At 46.9% G+C, this 20,385-nt stretch overlaps 1 protein-coding gene across 1 annotated transcript in view; it reads right to left on the bottom strand.

The window, feature by feature from the left end:
* RUS5 (root UVB sensitive protein (Protein of unknown function, DUF647)) overlaps positions 1-20,385 on the bottom strand; it is a 140,277-nt gene that overhangs the window by 70,317 nt on the left and 49,575 nt on the right. Inside the window, exons 3-5 of the mRNA XM_087396226.1 lie at positions 15,765-15,928; positions 15,134-15,234; positions 14,887-14,942 (exon numbers count right to left, since the gene is read on the bottom strand). Of these exons, the coding sequence (XP_087252352.1) occupies positions 14,887-14,942; positions 15,134-15,234; positions 15,765-15,928 (321 nt within the window). The remainder of the gene's footprint in view (positions 1-14,886; positions 14,943-15,133; positions 15,235-15,764; positions 15,929-20,385) is intronic.

Below are 20,385 nucleotides of genomic sequence, written 5' to 3'. Positions count from 1 at the left end.
TGATGAAGTCCGACAGAGAGAGAGAGAGAATTAAAAATTAAACAAAAAGAAAAGAGTTAAAATAATAATAAGAATAAATGAGAATAAGATTAGCTGTTGGGGCTTCTGCACCCGCGTAAGATAAAACAATGTAGTTGAACAGATGATCACCACTTGGACGAAAATTCAAAGAATTTGCATGTCCGCTAAGGTGATAGGAAAATATACCTTTGTAAGACTAGAATAAGTCCAATCATACAAATTTAGAATTTTTGTTGTTCTAAAGATTAAAAATCTACAAAGAAAATAAAAGAGAAAATGAAAGACAAGAAAAAAGAGGTAAACAAAAACTTTTATGAAAAACAAAAGGAAGACATACTTAGCAAGCAAAGCAACACTTATGTTGTTATCAGAGCCCAAGCATAAGCAGCTATACTGGGTTTCTAAAGACCCGCGGAGTCTCTTGGGCAAACCCAGTGCTTACTAAAATATGTCAAATAAACAAAAGAGAATGAAAACAAGAAATAAAGAAGAAACGAAGTAGGTGACTAAGCAAAAATAAACAAGCAAGTCAAGAAACAAAAACTTCCAAAAAACTAGAAACTCTCTCTCTCTCTCTCTCTCTCTCTCTCCCTCTTATTTAAAACATAAATAGCTAAATGGCCCTTTACACTTATGTATCGTTTCTACAAAGAGGCAAAAATACATTTCTAACTTAGAAAGCACAAGCATACTCAAACAAACTCTCTATTCAGCACATTACTAAAGTCTAATACTATTGTTGTGAAGTGGCCTTCATTACATTTTCCTTCCTTTCGAGCTTCTTTTACTTTTGTCAATTCTGCTTTTCTTGCCTTGAGCTGAGTTGGGGTGAGCTTCTTTGAAATCCATATTCTAGTACCTCTCAGCTGTTGGTTTGTCTAAGGACTTCGTTCCTTGCTTTCTTGTCTTGAAAGATTATCCTTGCCTGTAAATTTATATCTTCTGGATCCCATTCAATCTGCGGAATAGCCTTCTTGAGGTGTTCAAACTTTGTTGTCATACTTCCACATTCCAGAGTCCAGTTCTCGCCGCACAGCCCTCCTATTCGTATAATCCGATTATTTCCAATCCTTTACCTCCTCATACACATCACACTTATTGATCTTGGTATTCTCTGTTGCTGTGAATTCCTATTTAATAGACTTGAGCTGAGCGGTAACCAATTCCTATACCTTGCTCACAAGTTGTGGTGCAAGTGTTGTTGTACTGCATTGCTATAGAACTTCTTGAATTATTCCCTCATTGCCCTTGCTTTTCATTGCTGAAACTGTCTTCTCCAAAGATGCAATGCGAAGGTTTGCATCTCTAAGTTTCCGTTGTAGGAAATAAATCTGCTCATGTGGATCAAGTTTACTCTGGAATATGTGGTAGGTCAAGGCATAGGGAGATGGCGTTGGGGCTATGGAGGTGTAACAGGGCTTCTTGTTGGCTGGAGTCATAGCAAAAAGCTTAGCCTGTGCTGAAGGATTCCCTTTGCTAAGGCTAGCCCCCAAGCTGGGGCAAGGGTTCAGCCCAGCCCAGGGTGGGTTTGCTCCAGCTAATAGACGACCAGAGGCGGTGGTGACCTAGAAGCAGTGGCGGGTAGGTTTTGTGTGGTGGTGAAGACCTAGAGGCGGCAGCGACTAGGGTTTTGTGTTCGGTGACTCTTCGATGATAACCTCCTACTTGGCGTCGACCTCCTCGTCCTTCTGCTTGGTGATCTCATCTCGTGGGATCGACTTAGGTGGCGCATCCATGCCGTACTGAAAAGGGGGGAAGCTTGTCCATATGAATACAATGCCAGGAAAACCATATGGATATACGTGCATACCATGTGTCTATCTCACTCTCTGCTAGTCGTTTGGATGACTGTAAGGCCAGAGCCTCGGTAGTCTCCAGTGAGGTAAGTCCTAGAATCTGTGGATGAATGCCACTATCTGAAAGATGGCATCAACCTAGAGAGGTGTCATGGTGACCTCTGCATGTACTATCTCATGTGGGACTGAGGGCTTACTCCGAATCATCCTAGACTCCAGAGTCACCTATAGCCACTCAAATCTCCTCCACTTTGTCTTCAGGAGATCACTCTTCCCCCAAAAAGGTGCTATGCATACATGGTAGTTGGCTGCAGTTAAGTGTCGAAAAGCCAGCCCTTGTCAGTGGATCTTGAAAGTGTTTTTGGAAACACTGTATCTCTAGTTGAGCCAAAGCATTCTGCCCCCGTGGGAGTCATGCCCTAGCTACCTGAGTCATCGTAAAGACGGTCTTGTGAAGATCTTATTGGTTTTGTGACCTGGAAAGGTCCATAATATCTGATTGAAAGCTTTGGATATACCTTTTCTTTGCCTTTCATCTTCCTCAGCCACGCTTCTCAAATTTGAGAAGTACCAATCTCCCTCTTGGAGATTAATTTTCCTTTTGTGCTTATATGCATCTTACTTGAGCTTCTCTCTAGATATTTCAATGGATGTACGATCGTAAGAAAAAACTATTTCTAGATCTTGAACATACTGATCGGTTGCCAAAATCTCGTCCTTGGTCCTTAGAATAGGCGGCAAAATTACATTTTCATAGACCAATTCGAATGGGACTTTCCTTCTTGTGCAGTTGTGGGTGAGAAAAGAAAGATGCTTTTCCCATTCAGCTTTTTGCTCAGACACATAGCACTTCCAAAATCTAGCACCATGGAATTAGCAATCTCGCTTTGACCGTTTGATTGGGGGTGAAAAGAAGATGAGAAATCCAACTTTGTCCCCAAGTTATCGAATATTGCTCTCCAAAACAAGCTGATCATTCTCAGATCTCGGTTCACTAACTATGGGCTTAGGCATCCCATTGTACTTGTAAAGTTGTGCCAAAAACAATCTTGCCATGTGGTCTGGTCTTTAGGGTCTTCTTGATAGAAATAAGGTGAGCCTGCTTGTTGAACCTATCAATTATCATTTCCATTCTTTGACCTTGGAAAATCAAAGATAAAATCCATGGCTATACTTTCCCAAGGAGCCTGGGGCACCGAAAGACTAGCTGTCTATTGTCTTTCACACTTTACTTTCCGACAGGTAAGACATTCTGTGATGAACTTGTGGATATCCCTTTGACCTTTGTCAATATTTCACTATATGTGTCCTCCTCTTTGTACCAATCTTCGGGGAGTCCCCCTATTCTAATCTTCGGTACATTATCACTTCTAGCTTCATGTTCTTTGATCTTTGCTTGAATATCAGACTTACTTGCTTTGGTGTCCATTTCCACAATCACTTCCTTCTTAGCAGTTTGTACTTCAATGTGAACAAGATCTTTGACTATAGAGACTAGCTGTGGGGTAGGGGGGGAATCCTTACAAGATTTTACAGCCTCATCAATTACTGTCTGCTTACCAAGCCCTTCCAGAATGTGAATTCAAGCCTTTAGTTTTGCCAGTTCCTATCGTAGCTCTCTCACTGCCTCCTGCAGATAAAAAATCTGATCCTGTTGCCCAAGGATGGGTCGTTTTGAGCCTTCTTGTTCGTAATTCCGTGCATAAGGAGAGTGTGTCATGGCTGCAACTGTGGAGTATCGAATCCTGATGGAGGTTGAAGGAGTTGATGGGGACTTGGAGGAGAGGGTAGGCCAGTCCATAATTGGATGTTTGTTGAACCCCCTAGCTGAACCTAACCCCCGGGTTGGGTTGGGGGTTTAGCCCAACTCAGGGTTAGGGTTAGTGTGTTTGTTGCTGATGGGCTGCTAACGGGAGACGGGGTTGTACGAACAGAGAAGTACGGACGGAGGGGTACAGACGGGGCTGTACGGGTGGGAGAGCTACGGAAGAGAGAGAGAGAGAGAGAGAGAGAGAGAGAGAGAGAGGTTGAGCGGGTGAGGGGGGCTGAGGCGGAGAGGCTGAGCAGAGGGGAGGCGGAGCGAGTGAGGGGTGGTTGAGGCAGAGAGGCTGAGCGGAGGGCTAGCAGAGGCGGAGAGGCTGAGCGGAGAGACGGAGAGAGAGAGAGAGAGAGAGAGAGAGAGAGAGAGAGAGAGAGAGAGAGAGCGCTGTTTACAAGCTGGCTCACGAAGAAGCATGAATCTAATACAATTGGATTTCTAATAACAGAAGCTTACTTATTTAAAAAACTAGGGCAGCCTTGCTAATTCTAGCTTTGCCTTGCTTTCAGCCAGTAAAAGCTAGCTGAATCTCGTTTTCCTCTCGGAAGGATCCTTTCTAAAAGCTGGTAGTCCAGCTTGGCACATTTTTCCCTTAAAATGTGGGACTTTTTGCACTCTCCAAGGTCTTGCAGCAAATACAACAATATCCAACACACTTTAACCCATTAGAGGTTAGCTAATGCATGCATTCTAGTTCTTGGATTGATTCTAGTCCCTTATGGGTGTCCCCACAAAGTATTTTAACTAATGCAAAAACAAAGGAAAAAGAAACTTGCTCTAGTCGACTAAAGTCAACTTTCTTTGATTGGATTCAATAATAAACTTTATTTCTTGGGATGAGAATGATTTTGTGACAGCCACTCATCCCGATTCGGCCTGTTGCGGCTCACAGACTTTGTAAAAGACTAGAGACTCAGCCACAAAGGCTCACACAAGAGACCAAGACCTAGTAGCAGGCTGATAGCCCTTGCATAGAGCAGGATCAGCTGCAGCTTTGGCGTCTCTGGCTCTGGGAGGGGCGGGCCTTGTCAGACTTGATTGGGACCCAGGAGAGTGGAGATGGCCAGAGATTGCGACAGGTCAGGGGCCGACCTCCTTTGCCTACAGCACGACTTTGGGCAGGTGAGTTCTAGGGAGGATGCAGAGCCGCCCTCCCACCCAGCGGCCCAGTTGGTATGCACAGGGTATTTCCAGGTTCTTTTTGCAAGCCTTCTGGAAGGCCTTGTGGGAGAGTTGGCGGCCGCGGAAGATCTCCTACTTCTTGTGGCTTCTTGCCCACAAAGGTCTTCCAGTGGGGAGCTGGTTGCGGCAGATTGGCCAGGACGGACGTTGTCAGATCTGTCATGAGGACGAGGAGTCACCAAAACACTGCCTATGGAGTTGCACTCGTGCCCAGGAAGTGTGGAGGTGGACTTTCGGGATCCTTACTCGCGCAGCACCGGAGCTAGGATTGATCACTTGGGGCGCGTTCTGCTGGTGCAGCACCGCACCTGGTTTTCATCATTTATTCGAGGCCTGTCAGCAGGACCCCACATTCCTTATTACACAGGGGACGTGGGGGCCGCTCGAGAGTATCCCGCAGCACCTGGTAGAGGCCGGCACAGGAGCTCAGGAGAGGCAGCCAGTCTGGGAGATTATCAGCAGCATCGCAGGTTGGCACATCTGGACCTTGCGCAGATCCTCGGTGGCACCTCCTTATCGACTTCCCAGATCATGACTGACATCTGGAGTGAGATTATACATACCCTCAGAGGCCAGTGGGACCAGATACAGGGGGACTCCCGGGCCGGTCGGGAGAAGCGGAGACGCTTCCTCCGGGTTTGGGACACACAGGGCCTCTTCTTCGAGCAGGCTTCGCAGGGCCTTCGGTGGCGCTACTCACCACCTCTCTGGCTGTTCATTCACACTCGCCTTATCCCTCCGTGAGAGAGAGCTTTACTTTTGTTATCTTTTTGGGCTGCGTCCGATTTGTGAACGCAGCCCGTCAGCTGCAATGCTGACCTCTTGTATCTTGTTTTCGAAGTAATATAATTAGCATTGTTTTTTCGGCAAAAAAAAAGTAGCAGGCTGATAGAAATAAAGCTAAAGAGATGTAAAGTCTGAGAGAGAACACACAAGCAGCTGCGCCATCCGTTATAGTGGAAGAAGCTCATGCCTGCACTGCCTTGCCGACGTGCCAGTAGCTCCGAGGTTCCAGTAGCCAAACAAGAGGTCGCCAACGACCCTAAAGGCCAAGCATCCACGAACCAACCGGGAGGAAGGAAGAGCCACCGGAATCCTTTTACAAATCTTCTTACCACGTCCACAGTTCCATGGCAAGTTGCCATGTGGCACAACCACAAAATCTCGTAATACCTTGATCAACCCTCCTACAAGGTCCACACATTTTATTATATAGAATGACTCAAAGGCCTGCCACGCATCCCTACCAGGCTTGTCATGGCCCACAATAGAATTTGTAAAAGACTAGAGACTCGGCCACAAAGGCTCACACAAGAGACCAAGACATTGCCGCACTCGCTAATGAAAACAACAAGTAGAGAGACATAAACTCTCAGAGAGAACAAACAAGCAGCTGCACCAGCCTTTATAGTGGAAGAAGCTCATGCTTGCACTGCCTTGCTGACATGCCAACAGCTTCAAGGTTCTAGCAAGTAGGCACAAGCATAGTACAAGCTTGGAAAGACATTTAAGATGCAAAGAAGTGGCTTAATTCTTGCTGTAAGCTGGATTGCACTAACTAGTCCATGTGGAAGTCGCCATGAAGAACATTCTTGTAGCCAAAAGGCAAAAGTGATGTCGTCGTCCATAATAAAGTGCAATGAGTTCGTATTTAAGGAACTATATACAGTGGAGAGTCATCTAACAAAGCTAAAAGATATTATTCAGCAGCTTGCATCCATTGGTAGAAAGGTCAAGGATGCACACATACTCCCTCTTTACCTTGAATAACTTGACACCAAGTTTCAAGATTTTATTACAAGTTGAGATATGATGCCATTGCAAAGAGCCACTCCCTACATCATCACAGAGCTGGATGGAATGCTTCTATACGAAGAGCAATGCCAAAAGGATTTGGGACAGCACAATCGTGAAGATGCATATATCTTTCCTCAAGGAATGAATGGAAAAGAAGACCAATAGGTCAACAGGGGGTAATCAAAAGCAGTACAAAGGATTTAAGAGAGGCAAGCCAATCTCACAAACCTCCTCTTGTTGCGAAGGAGGTTTAACTTCTGATCATAAGCACAATTCAGTACATTAAAAGCTTCAGAGCAGCCATTAAAGGACCATGCCATTACTATGGCAAGCCAGGCCCAATGCAGTCTTATATAGTGACTACTACCAGGCCCGACAGACATCTCAAGCAGGAGTATTAAGTCAACAAATGGCTCAGTCAACAAATGGCTCAGCCAAAAGCGATTTATTGGAGAGCTGAAAAAGGAGTTTGAAGGTACGTGGAGATGCCTACTAATTCAAGAGTTCACATACGAGTTATTGCTTTACTCTCTGTGAATCCATAGTTTCTTGGTACAGCACCTTCATCTATAGAGGCAGAGTATAAGACAACCACATTTTCAGTCTGTGAGAGCATATGGATTCATCTGATCCTTGCTGATTTGGATTTCAGCAAGAGGATTCCACACAGATTTTATTGTGACAACCAGAGTTGTATTGCATTGATAATGAATCTGATGTCCCATGCTCTCACAAAGCACAAATGGAGAAGTTGAGACGGTGTATTGCCTCAGAAAGACTTTAGCTGATATCTTCACCAAATCTCTACCACGAGAGGATTCGCCAAGCAGAGAGATGACTTGGGTCTCACATAGATAATGTAGTCATAGGGTGGAAATTAAGGATAACTACCCCATATCCTCAGTCCACCTTATGTGTATCATGTTGGATAGTCATTCATACAATGTATGATTGCTCATTACTTTCAGATGTAATGCTCACCTTATGATTTTCACTTAAGCTGGTTATAAAAGTCTGAATCCCATGTTTTTTACTCGATCTTTTTTTTTTTTGCAAAAAAGAGACTTCTAGTAAATAAGAAAGAAACTCGCTAGAGCAAGCTCTGAGCGGAAATACAACATCATGAAATCATGAGGATAAATAAAACCCCCTCAAAGTGAGGTGGAAAACAACCAAGGCTGAGGCTGAAAGTGCCACCTCAACCCTGTAGGAGTCTCAGAGACGAAAGAAGAATCCTTCCATTCCCTGAAGAAAGAAGCCCTCCTAGTTGAGGCTGCACGGGAGTCTCCCTGTATACTCATCCATACGGCCATCAAAGTATGTACGGTGTTTGTCCAGATACTAGCCAAAGTGTGTGAGGGATGAACCTGAGTACCCTCCATAGCCTCTGTGCATCTGGCTCTCCAGATATGCTAGGATGCTATGCTCGCTAAAATCTCCCAAGAAGTATCCACATAGGCATGTACATCTGTAAAAGGAAGGTGTGGTACCACATCCAATGAACAGGGCTCTATCTGATGACGTCGAACCAAAAAGGCCTGAGAGGAGTCAAGTCTCTCATAGAATACCTGAGGCCCTGTAAGAGAAAGCCAAGCCACTGAGCCCCATGTCATAAAGAATGGGGAGTGGGCAAAGTGACTGAAAATCCTGGCTACCCCCATCCAAATCATCCTCGCATGTCTCCAATCCCATAAACAATGCTGATTAGTCTCCGAAGCAGAGAGGCAACGAGGGCAAGTAGGGTCGGCCCCGAACCTAGATCTCCAAAGGTTCACTGCAATCCCACCATGGATAGAAAGCCAAAAGAAGAGAGTGATCTTTCTATTCCTGTGGGATTTCCAGAGTCTCCTCCAGAAGTACCTCTGCAGATCCGCAGTGATATCAAATGTCTCCCAATGAGGAACTCTGGAAGGTCTCCAGCCTCTACTACTGAGCTGAAATCTCCTGGCATTACTGATCGTGTAACGAAAGAAAGGGATGCTCTTCTCTTGATGCCCTGCGTCAATCCACTCCCACTCTCCAGGGTCCCATTGCAAATACCTAATGGGAACTCCACCGTAGAGCCAAAGCCTCCAAGACCCGGTGGAGAGTAGCCGGGGGTCTTGGTCGAGGAACCACTCTGAATTTGATCCCTGCACCAAAAGACCTACAACCTTGATAGGCTGAAAGGCAGACTCAAGCAAGATGTCCTCTGTGGATCTGAGCAATCTGCCACCATCCTGCATAGTAAAAACTAAAGCATCCTCCTGTGCATCTCGAAAGTCCAAAACCTGAAGCGGAACACCGCCTCTCGTAAAAATACCTGCCCAAGTGGAGCAAGTGAGTGGCATATCATCTGTGTCTACCCACTCCTCTAGAAGGGCTGCCTCAATCTGCAAGATCCTCCTTGCACTCCCTCTGAGATGTCCTGTCAACTGAGACTTGGTCTCCTCTGGAAGCATGCGGAAAGCTTTCCAAGACCCCAAAGATGATGCAGATCCCCTCTCCCACCTGGACCACTGCATGTAGAGTGAAGCACCAAGTGGTCTGCCATGATCATCTAAAATACTGTCATTCCACATGATGGGTTGCCTATCAATCTCTTCATGAGAGGAACGAGGAATCCTCCGAAGAGTGCTTCTAAAACTGGCCCATGCTTTCAGAATGGCAACCATGAGGGGGGACGAAGGTGATCTGAGGTGTGCTGTGGTGAAGATCCACCTAATACTACTCATCTAGTCTCCTCTTGAATAAGGTGTGCACCTCTGTATGTTGCTAATAAGAAAGGCCTTCCACGGTTCTTGCCCTGGCATAAGTCCTCGCACCACCATCTTGCATAGTAAAGCTCTACACTCTGTAAATCTGGATCAATAATATTGAGACCCCCTTCCTATGTAGGGAGGATGAGGGTCTCCCAAGCCACCCTGGCTAAGGTATCTGCTGTGCCATCAAGCCCACTCCAAAGAAAATTTCTGATCGGTCTCTTGAGCTGAGTGATGCAGTCCCTAGAATAGCACCAGCAAGAATAAACAAACCACGCCGTGGTCAAGAGGACCTGGTTGACCACCACAACTCTAGAGGCAAGATCTAGCTTGGTTGAGCTCCAAAAAAGGAGCTTCCTCTTGATGCTCTCCAACACGGGAGCAAACTGCTGCGTGGAAGAAATATCCAAGCCGACCTAGCAGCCCAAATACTTGACAGGCACACCCCTCTGAACCCAAGTAAATCCTATGTCAAGCCCCCAAACTGGAGTGTCCTCATCACTGATCCAAAAGCCATTGGATTTATGCCAATTTATCTGCGCTCCCGCCGCCAAGCAAAATAAATCCAATGCTGTCCTAAAAGAAGTGATCGTCTGTGGAGTGGTGGCATCCAAGTAAACTGTTGTGTCATCTGCCAACTCACTGTCAAGTAACTCCTCTTCCCTTCTAATGGGAAGTCTCAGCCCAATAATGTCAGCTTGAGATCTAACATAGATACTCATAGCTTCGGCCACGAACAAAAAAAGGAAAGGAGCAAGGGGGCATCCCTGATGGACTGATCTAGAAATCTGAAATCTCTCACTCCTTACCGCACCAATAAGTACCTGGCTGTGGGCTGATATGTACAAGGACGAAACACCTCTGATCCAAGCATCAGTAAAGCCAAAACGTAGAAGGGTGCCCTCCAAAAAACTCCAATCTACTCTGTCATAAGCTTTCTCAAAATCCAAAAGTAGAATGGCTAGATTCTGCTGGCCACTCTGCATGGCCCACTCTGAGGCTTCCCAGAAAGAGAAAATGTTATCAAAAATGCTTCTGCCATGCACAAATCCCGTCTGAGTGTCATGAATAAGATCTGGGAGAAGGGGCTGCAATCGGAGGCTGATTGCCTTGGCCAGAATTTTGTAACAAGTCCCTAAAAGTGTGATAGGCCTCCACTGGGACACTAGATTTCTGCAACCTTCTTTTGGGATAAGGTGGATGAGACCTTCTGTAAGCGACCCGGGCATCTCACCAGAGTCCCAAATACCCTGCAGGGCTGAAGTAATGTAGTCTCCAATCTTATCCCAGAATGCAATGAAAAAAGAGGGGGTAAGGCCATCCGAACCTGAGCACTTGCCCTTGTGAAGGGCTGAAAGTGCAGTCCTGAACTCTGTGTTGGTGAAAGGTGCATCAAGCAAAACATGCATATATGGTTTCACCAACAAAGGGATGCTCTACCAAATAACCTGTCTAGCATCCTCTCCCCCTCCCCCTTCTCCCCCCCCCTCTCCACCACCACCTGGGGTGGCGACGGTTACACAAAACCGCCCACGACGATCCGTGTCTCATGATCAGCAGTAAGAAGGGCGGCATAAAAATCTGAAGCTATGCGCAAGACATCATCAGGATCTGTCTGTAAAATCCCATGTGAGTCAATAAGTTGGGATACACTCTCTCTACTATGTCTAGGGCCAAGAGTAGAGAAAATGTGTTTATTGACTCTGCCACCCATCTGAATCCAGAAGGACTCTCGTGCATGAAAGGCATACTCTGCTCTTTGATCAAGCAATACTTGTTGATGAGCCCTTGCTGCAGCAAGGCGCTCCTGAATCCAAGCATCTGAAGGCCGTTTCTGCTCTTCCCTCTGCAAAGCTACCAACTGCTGGCAAACACCAATCTCACGTCTGAGAATATCTTGTCTCCTGGTACGAGCAACTGAGAGGTAGAAGTCGCTAATACCAAAAAGGGCAGCAGCTACTTGTGATGGCAATGGCTGCCCACCCTGGTCATGAGAAACCCATATCTGCAGGGCTGCCTCTGTAAGGTCCTCCTCTGTGTACAAGGCATCTGGAATCCTGATGCTAGCTCCCCCGCCCAACTTCTCCCTCCCTGCCTTCAGCCCCCTTCCTCCCTCCTAACCCGCCCCCTCCCTCCCTCCTAACCCCCCCCTCTTTTCTCAGCTCCCCTCCGCTTCTCCTTTCCGTCCCTTCCCCTCTCTCCTACCCTCTCCTTTTCTCCTCCTTCCTACGCCTGTTTCAGGGCGTCTTGGGCAGTAGTTTCACGGACGGAGCTTTAACAATGTTGGAATCAGTCTTTTCACTTCGATTGGCGAATGGATCCCCATTCAGCCAATCTCTGCCCACTTCCACCAGCCGCGAGAACCGTCATTTTTTCAGAAGATGAGTTGCAGCAACTCAAGAAAGATGTGGAATTAGAGGGCTCCACATCACTTTTTGCCCGCATCTTTGGGTCACATCCTTCCAGATCACATGCTAGAGACTGGATGTTGCGGCGTTACCAAGAGATCTCACCCCACACCTCAGGGATATTCGACTTCTGGGATGTGGATTCTTCGAAGTGATTTTCGACGCCCACGAGTCCATAGCCCTTGTTCTCAAAGCTAATCCCCTGGCTTTGGGTTTGAGGAGGATTTTTCTTTTGCCCTACACCTTGGGCTTCGATCCGGTCGAGGAGGACAGTCAGGTCACATCACTGCTCATCAGGTTTCCTGGTCTTCCTCGGGTTTACCATCGACTTCTTGCTACTATCGGAGCCACTTTCGGAGTGGTCACTGAGATTCCCCCCCTTCCTGGCATGCCTTCTTCCTCGGCAGAGGCAGTCAGAGCGGACGGGGTGCCTCGAGTTAGGGTCATTGTCTCTGACCCTAACATCTCAGATGACCACATCATGATTCAGCGTCTAGATGGCTTTCTCTTTCGACAGAGAATCGAGATTGCAGGTAGACAGGATCAGTGCAGGATTTGCAGGACCCTTGGGCACTTTACTAGAGATTGCCCAAGGAAGAGAAAAAGACCCAAGAGGTCTTCTGGTGCGGCTCCTTCACGTACTACCCCGTCTGCACCTCCCCTGCGGCCTGTACCGCGCACTCCAGGACTTCTCTACCCCCTTTTTTGTCTAACGGTAACTCAACCATGTTAAAGTCACCTCCAATCACCCATGAATCCGCAATGGGGGCCCAGGAGAGCAAATCCTTCCACATAAAGACACGTTCCCCTCTAATGTTGGAGGCATACAGGTTAAGGAAACCAACCTTACACCCTCCAATCAAGAGAATAATCCACTGAGCTCTAGAGGGAATAATGACTCCGTGTCCAACAACCAAGGGGAGAACCGACTGCGAAACTGAAATAGAAGTGCCCCCCCTGGTGCCCAAGGCAGGCGACCCAAAAGTATGACCAAAAAGCAGTTTGCCAGACTTAGAGCAATCACTGGCATCCAACTTGTGTTTCTGGATAAAAAGGATATCAATAGCACCTCCAGTGACACCTGGATGAAGCTGATTCCGGATCAGCTGCCTATGGCGACAATGTGGAACTCCGCCTAGGCTCTGTATGTTCCAGCTCACTATCCTCATCGACAGGAGAATGCTGGGTGGAAAGGCTTATCCGACCTAGTAGAGGAGACCAGCTTCCCTTGGGCCGAAACACTCCTGCTGAGGGCAGGAAACTCAACAGGTGAAAGGATCCCTACACCTGCTAAGGGGGAGACCCTGTCAAAAGGAATCCCAATGACCGGGATCCCTAAGGTGGAGGGCACAAACTCCTCATCATCCATGAAAGTCGCCGAATCAGCCAGTGTCCAAAAGGAGTTCCTGAGAAGCAAGTCTAACCGAGGAGTGCGAAGAAGACCTACACTCGTGGAGGAAGAAGGAGAAGGACCTGCCAGGCCTCTATCAATAGATCTGGAGCTGGGAGCTGAGGAGGCCTGTGGCTGGGCTGAAGCAGGATCTGTAGTCCTCATCTGTGCAAACACTCCCTCAGCTGTGGCATGAAAGGTATGAGGGGGAGAAGTATCGGTAGCCCCCTGGTGATCAGAAACGAAAATAACTGGGACTGGTGCATCTGAAGTCCCCTCCTGATGTGGAACTGTAGTATTTGGGGCTGCAACAGCATCCACCTCTGGAGTTTGGATGGCATCTGTCTGAACTGGATCAAGGGTCTCCTCCTGAGGTAAAGGAGCCACACTGACCGCTCTCCAACGTGATACTGAGAGTGCTGTAGGCTTAGGGCGCCCTGCTGCCCCTGGTGGTCTTGGGGTGCGCGAAGCAGGGGGCCCTATTGCTCTTGGTAGGAGGACTTCACTCTTTGGAGAGAGTAGCTTGGGATGCCTTCCTTTTTCACTACTGTGGCAGAGATACTTGGTTGGACGATGCCTTTCTTATTCAGCCACAGTCCCTCCTGTTCTCTTGGTCGAACAGGAGGCAGCAGATGCCTATTCATGCACGTATTAACAGATTCTATGTAGATGATTGGGCACGTGACAGAGGTGGATCGGTGTGCATTGCTGCTAGGATTACCACTTCATACTACTTTCCTGTTGTGCTGGATATCTCAGAGCCTCACTTGAGAGGCTGATCGAGGGAGGGGGCAGGTTAGGAAGGGAGGGGGCAGGGGGGTTAGAGGAAGGGTGGGGGAAGGGGCGGGGGAGGGGAGGGAGGAGAAGGGGGAAAGAGGGGGCAGGGGGGAAAGAGGGGGGGCGGGGGAGGAGAAGGGGGCAGGGGGGGCAGCGGGGGGGGGAGAGGGAGGGCGGGGGAGGGGAAGGGGGAGGGAAGGGGCGGGGGAGGAGGAGGGGGCAGGGGGGCAGCAGGAGAGGGAGGGTGGGGGAGAAAGGGGGCGGGGGAGGGAGGGGGCGGGGGGGCAGCAGGTGGAGGAGAGGGGGCGGGGGAGGGAGGGCAGCGGGTGGGGAGAGGGAGAGCGAGGAGGGAGAGGGAGGGGGAGGGTGGGCTGGCAGGGGGGGAGAGGGAGAGCGGGGAGGAGGAAGGGAGGGAGGAGGGAGAGGGGGCTGGCAAAGGGGAGGGAGAGGAGGAGAAGCAAGGGGAGGGAGAGGGCGGGCAGCGAGGGTGAGGGGGAGGGAGAGAGGGAGAGGGAGCTGGCTGAGAGAGGGACGGGGGGGGGGGGGGGGGGGGGCAGCAGCTCACGGGGAGAGGAGCAGCTCCTGATGTAGATTTTTACTCAATCTAGAATTTGCAACTTTGGGAATTCATTTGAGAACCCTTCTATATCATTTACAATCTACCATCTTTTACACATCATCTTCAAGGATCTCTACCTAGGTTTCCAGTATGCCTAGATAGTCTTGAGCTGATCCATGGAGCCCCTCTTCACTACATAGATCGATGAACCACTTGTCTTGGTATCAAACTCAAAGGCTTGCCCCCCTTTGAGAGCCATTGCACATATGGCCTCTGCAATTGAACTTTTCAAAATACATTGAAGAGTCTTAGAACTGGAATAATGCGACATATACATTTCAAGTAATATTAATTTGTTAATTCTCTTATCAAAATGACAGTCTTACAAGTACTCACTTGATGGAAGCTGTTGCAGCTACAGCGGATCCTGCCCATGCATCCACTCCTACAGCCTTTTTAAACATACAAGCATTTCGTTGAGCTTTTGATATAAGTGCTGATCTTCTTGAAGATCTTCACTGTTTGCAATACAACATGTCAATTTTATACTAGTCTTCTGTAAAGGTTTAGTTGTCCAGTTCACCTTTTTACTTATGAAAGAGATGCAAGACTCATGCCTTTCAAAGTAAATGTAAAGAAATACCTTCAGAAGGCTGGAAGTCACTAAAGTGCTGCATATCCATCCTGTTATATTAGTGGGAAGCTGCCAAAGCATATAACGCAGATAATCATCTGACACTGTCTCTGTTCCAATACACAGAATATGAGCTTTATATACTCATCATATCTTGAAGTAGTATAACTCTATACTTACATAAAAATGTACAACTATCTGAGCAAAATCTGGAATGAAGAGGAATAGCATGCAACTTGAGAAATAACCATAGACAGGCCTGTATAAACCCAGTGTACTTAAACTTATTTAAAGCTTCTGTCTGGACGAGTTTTAATATTCTCAATGATGAAGGAATAAATTCAGATGCATTTTCGGGAACAAATATCCCATGCAAAATGTAGTCACTGCATCACATATTAAAAATACAGGATAATTGACGAAGGAATCTTTTACTGTGGTCCCCTCTCGAAATTATTTTTTGGTTATACAAATGGAAAGGCAATAATTCCAAAGGTGAAGTGCCATAATTCAAGACAGAGGAGAGGAAAACTGATCGCATTCCTTATAAGGAACACACGATAATCTGCAACAAAGCCCCTACATTGGTGATATGTTGAAAATCTTCCTAGATACAGAAAGTTTCATTGGGCACTGTTACCTGGGAAATCTGTTGGTAAGAAAAAATCTCTGAAAAGTTGAGGAAAATGGATGGGTAGCAGAACTGGATCAGCTATGTTCCCTGCTGTTTTCCAAGAATTTGATGCTGGTCTCGTCTCCTCCTCCTCAATAATTTGCAGTCTCTTGTGTGAATCCATTGAATATCTGTGTCCACATAGAAAGATTGCAACTAAAATGTTTTCTACATTATTAAAATACTCTACAAAATATTAAGTGCTTTTGTAGTGTCATTACAAGACCAGACCAATCGAGGTAACAGCTAAAAATCTCTTAAGTCATCTTATCAAACTTTTCATACACAAGCATTATTGCACTTTTCTATTCATTGTACGAATCAGGCTATTAAATTTAAAATGATATAAACAAACACTGATGTTGAACATTCAGGTATGCCTGATGCTTCATTTACTCTTCTTAAATCTGGTAATAACAGTGTGAGTAAAACTGTATACCCCTAAACTTCTTCAGTCTTTGTTCTGTCCTTCAATTCCACATGCTTGCATCTCTCTCCCTTTGTCTATGTTTCCTCTCTTCTGCTCCATCTCTCTCACGCATCACTGTTCAAACAATGTAACAGGCTGGGCAAGTAACTCTTCATAGAACCTTACAGGCTGTTTATTTATCCGTGCAAGCATACTTCCGTGCAAGCATACTCAACTTGAAATCACGATTGGAACGCCAAGAGGTATCCCTCAAATGAGTGTGTGGATGTTATGCTGAAGTCAAGATAGCGTGACCTCGTAAGGGCGAAGAACCATCTTTGGTAATTGGTGGTTGACAGTGGTTTAGTGTGTATTAATCCCAATAAGCTGCTCGGATTGATCGCAATAGTTTGGCGCAAGGAAGTGTTTGCAGGGTTTCATTCAAGTAGAACATTTAAAAGGTGATTGCAAAACGGCATGGTGGTGAAGGTTTAAACACAAGGTGATGCGCAAGACTAAAAGTGATGGGATGCTTGAATCTGTGGATGTAGCATTGACAGTGAAAATGCTGAAGCAGCATATACGCTCCAAGTCAAGGGGGTTGGAGCAATAAGTTCGAGGAAGGTTGCTCGGTGTTTAAACACTATTGACATCCCAAAAGCGAAGGAGGGAGCTTTCGAACCCTTTTTTGCCTACCCCCAGGGGTAGGTCTAATTGGAGGATCCCCTTGGAGAAGCTAAAATTCTAGAATTTCTTTAATTCAAATGCGTGTATTTCCACTTCATTTTTACCGTCTTTTGTGCATGTTCGTCCGCTGATGTGGCACATTGGATGCCCTCAACCTCACGCATGTGTAGTTTGTGTTGGTGCATGCCGTTGGCTCAGTAATGTCCCGTCTCAGGACCGCCTTTGTCCCGAGGGCGGTGATGCATCCCCTTCTTTCTCGCTATCCTTTCGCTTTGCAGATTTCTCTAGTGATGCATCCCCTTCTTTCTCGCTATCCTTTCGCTTTGCAGATTTCTCTATGTACAGCGCTTTGGGGCGGATGCCTTGGGACCGACCTGGCTTGTCGTTTTAAGAAGATGATGCATAGCATGTTCGTTTGCGGATTTGTCTGGTTGGAAATATTTGGAGCATACATTTTGTCACCGATTGCCTAAGGCTGGGAGGCATCAATGGCAGTGGAGCCTTGGGGAATTCTTCCTGGTGTTTGCCCTATAAAGGAATTGCAAGTCTTGTCTGTCGGTATTTGCATCCTTGCTTTCGTGCTGTCTGATCTTCTAGGCAAGATACCATCAACAACCATGGCCAAGTTTGAAGGATATTTTGATTCTATGGACACCGGAAGCAGTACCTTTCAGACAAGTTCCAGTTGAATCTTTCATCTCCATGTGCGTTTCTTGATACAGATTCATTTCGCCCTTTCTGCTGAACTTCTCTTCAGCTTGTTTGCTTCTTATCTGTTCATGTCCCTCTATGGTGCTTGTTGAAGTAGTATTGCTGAAGCACACGGACTCAAAGATCGATGCCTGTGGAGACAAGGCTACTTCTAGTTCGTATTCTTTTTTTAATCTCCATGCTTCGGTGGTTACGTTTGGTTCATCTTTGTTGTGCTGATTTTTTATTGTTTGCAGTTCAATGGAAAGCTATGGATCAAGCCGCCGTTTGTTTGGATGAGGTTCAAGATGTTGTACTGCCCGAATCTGCCATCGACGGGTGTGGACACAATCGTTGTTTGCTGTTGTAATGTTGGTAGAGTACGCAGGAAAGCAATGGACAGGAGTTACGGTGTCCCTGTGATTGCAAGCTAAAGGGAACGAGGTCGTCAGCTCTTTGCACAAGTTTGAGCATTGTGTGTCAGGGGAGTCGAAGATGGAGGATGGGTACATCCAAGGTATTATAAGGGTAGGCACACACAAGGGGAGTCGAAGATGGAGGATGGGTACATCCAAGGTATTATAAGGGTAGGCCCCCTCATCCTCGGGCCACCTACCTTTCATCCCTTGCTTTGCTCATCATATTTGTCATGCTTTCGAGAGGCCATGTTTGGAACGACACAATATTCTGTGCTGGTTGCAGGTCAACCTAAAGGTAAAGGGAAGGAGGTCGTTGGCTGTTCCTAGGACGTTCACGCTGGTGTATTACAGGAACCGAATATCAACGTTGTGAAGAAGCAAAGTATTGCCAATGCAGGCTCTTTTGTATTTCTCCCACTACTGTATTTATCCCTTGTTTTCTCCCTCGCATCTTTCCGATTCTAGTTGGCTGTCCATAGAGACTTACCTAAGGTTCCGCACCTTTCTTAACTCGCAGACTGAATAGCTTTGCGGGAGCTGAACTGCGTGAGGACTTTTGGCTTGTACTGCAATTCCTTAAACGTTTCTAAGTGTCCCAATCACATGGTCAAATGTGCAGTTCATGGCTCCCTGAAGGATGGTTCAAAGATGATGACTCTTTAAATGAGACTTAGCACATGTCAAAGCAGCCATGCCTAATATTGAATGGTATGATGATGATGACGGGGCAACTAATATCCGGCATTCCAAAGGACATGCTATTCTTACACTCAAGTCGCGAGATTTACGGATCAAGCTTCTTCGACAATCTTAAAAGTTCAAAGGGACTAAGATATGGATAGCTGAGGAACTTACACAAGCTCAATTGAAGAACAAGGCAACGGATCATGAGACTCACAAAAGGACTGTAGTGCGTCAAGGTGTCTCTGGAGCCCCTCTGCTGAGGAAGACAAGAGAGCCACATCATCTGCGTAAAACAGTATCTGGATTAGCCTGCCCACGAGAGAGCAACCTACCCCCCCTGTGTCTGCATCACTGTCTTGCACTCGTCAATGTAGAGGCCAAACAAGGTAGGTGATAATGGACACCCTTGTTTGACCCCAATAGTGCTCATGATCTCGTCTGTCCATCCAAATCTTGTCCAGACTCTGCCTGAAACTCACTCATAAAGTGCCATGAAAGCCCAAATGATCTCCTGGTTGTAACCCAAATCCTGTTGGCGTCATATGAGGCGGGCTCTCGGAACCGTGTCAAATGCCTTGCGGAAATCCACAAAGCAACAATAAACCCTCTGCTTCTGTGCCCTTCCTCGATGATATATCTGAGCGCGAGAATGTGGTCCATGGTCCCATGATCCCGCCTAAAACCGGCCTGCCCCGCTGCTCTGAGTCCTCGACACTCCGCAAATCTGCTGACCTTAGAATCAAGTACTGATGCATAAATCTTGGACATGACATGTCCAATCATAATGGTCCCGTAGTTCTCCGGGCTCATGGGATCCCTTGCCTTGTGGATGGGTGAGATAGTGTTAATGGTCCAGGTGCATGGAAACCCCAAGCAAATAGCTTCATTGAATAGCTTTGCTAAGATCGGGGCTAGGAGGTTAATCACATATGCAATAAACTCAGTGCATAGTCCCTCATGATCCTTCGCTTGGCCATTATGAAGTTTTATTACGGCATCCTTTACCCCCGCTTAGTGAAGAGGGTGCAGGATGTGAGACGTGGCATGTGTGATAGGTTAGGGACTACCTGATTTGGGATATCATAGAGTGTGCATGCATATTCAAACCACACTTGAGTGTCAGTGAGTGGTGAGGGGGACCGTCGCTCTAGAAATCTCCGCCAAAAGTCCTTAGAGTTGTTACTGAACAGAATGTTTAGTAGCTCCTCCTCGTTCCGATGCACGAAGTCAAGTTTCTTCCTGCGTACCAGTCGACGGTACTCGCATAGTGTCTCTGGTTCGCTCGGAAGATTGTTTTTGGTTTCGAATCTGAGCTGACGGCGTAAAGCCTTACACTCATCATCGTACCATTTATTACAGGTAACGGTCCCAGGTGGTGGTGGGCAGGTGGAGCGGGTGGTGTGGGGGAAGGCGTGAAGAGCAGCCTCATGTAGTGAGTGGGTGACTAGGGCAGCACGGTCCTCTAAAAGGGGTATAAAGTCAATGTATGCGAGAAGTATGTACAGGCGGCCATAGTAAGTAGGTGAGTGATCGCGATCAAAGCATATATCATGGTAGGTGGAGTAAGAACTCAACGGGGTAGAAAGTGCTATGCGACGGGGGGTACAAATGCTGTGCGGCGGGGGGTAGAGTGTCGAGGCCCGACCTTGCTACAACCCCAACTTGATTCCTAGGCTTATGGCCAACCAAACCAGGCCCT

The sequence above is a fragment of the Dipteris shenzhenensis genome, chromosome 1 (genome assembly GCF_047967505.1).
Source record: "Dipteris shenzhenensis isolate YYH24624 ecotype China chromosome 1, Dip_SZ_1.0, whole genome shotgun sequence".
Lineage (NCBI taxonomy): Eukaryota > Viridiplantae > Streptophyta > Polypodiopsida > Gleicheniales > Dipteridaceae > Dipteris > Dipteris shenzhenensis.
Note: the sequence above shows the minus strand (reverse complement) of the source record. Positions and strands in the feature narration are given on the sequence as shown.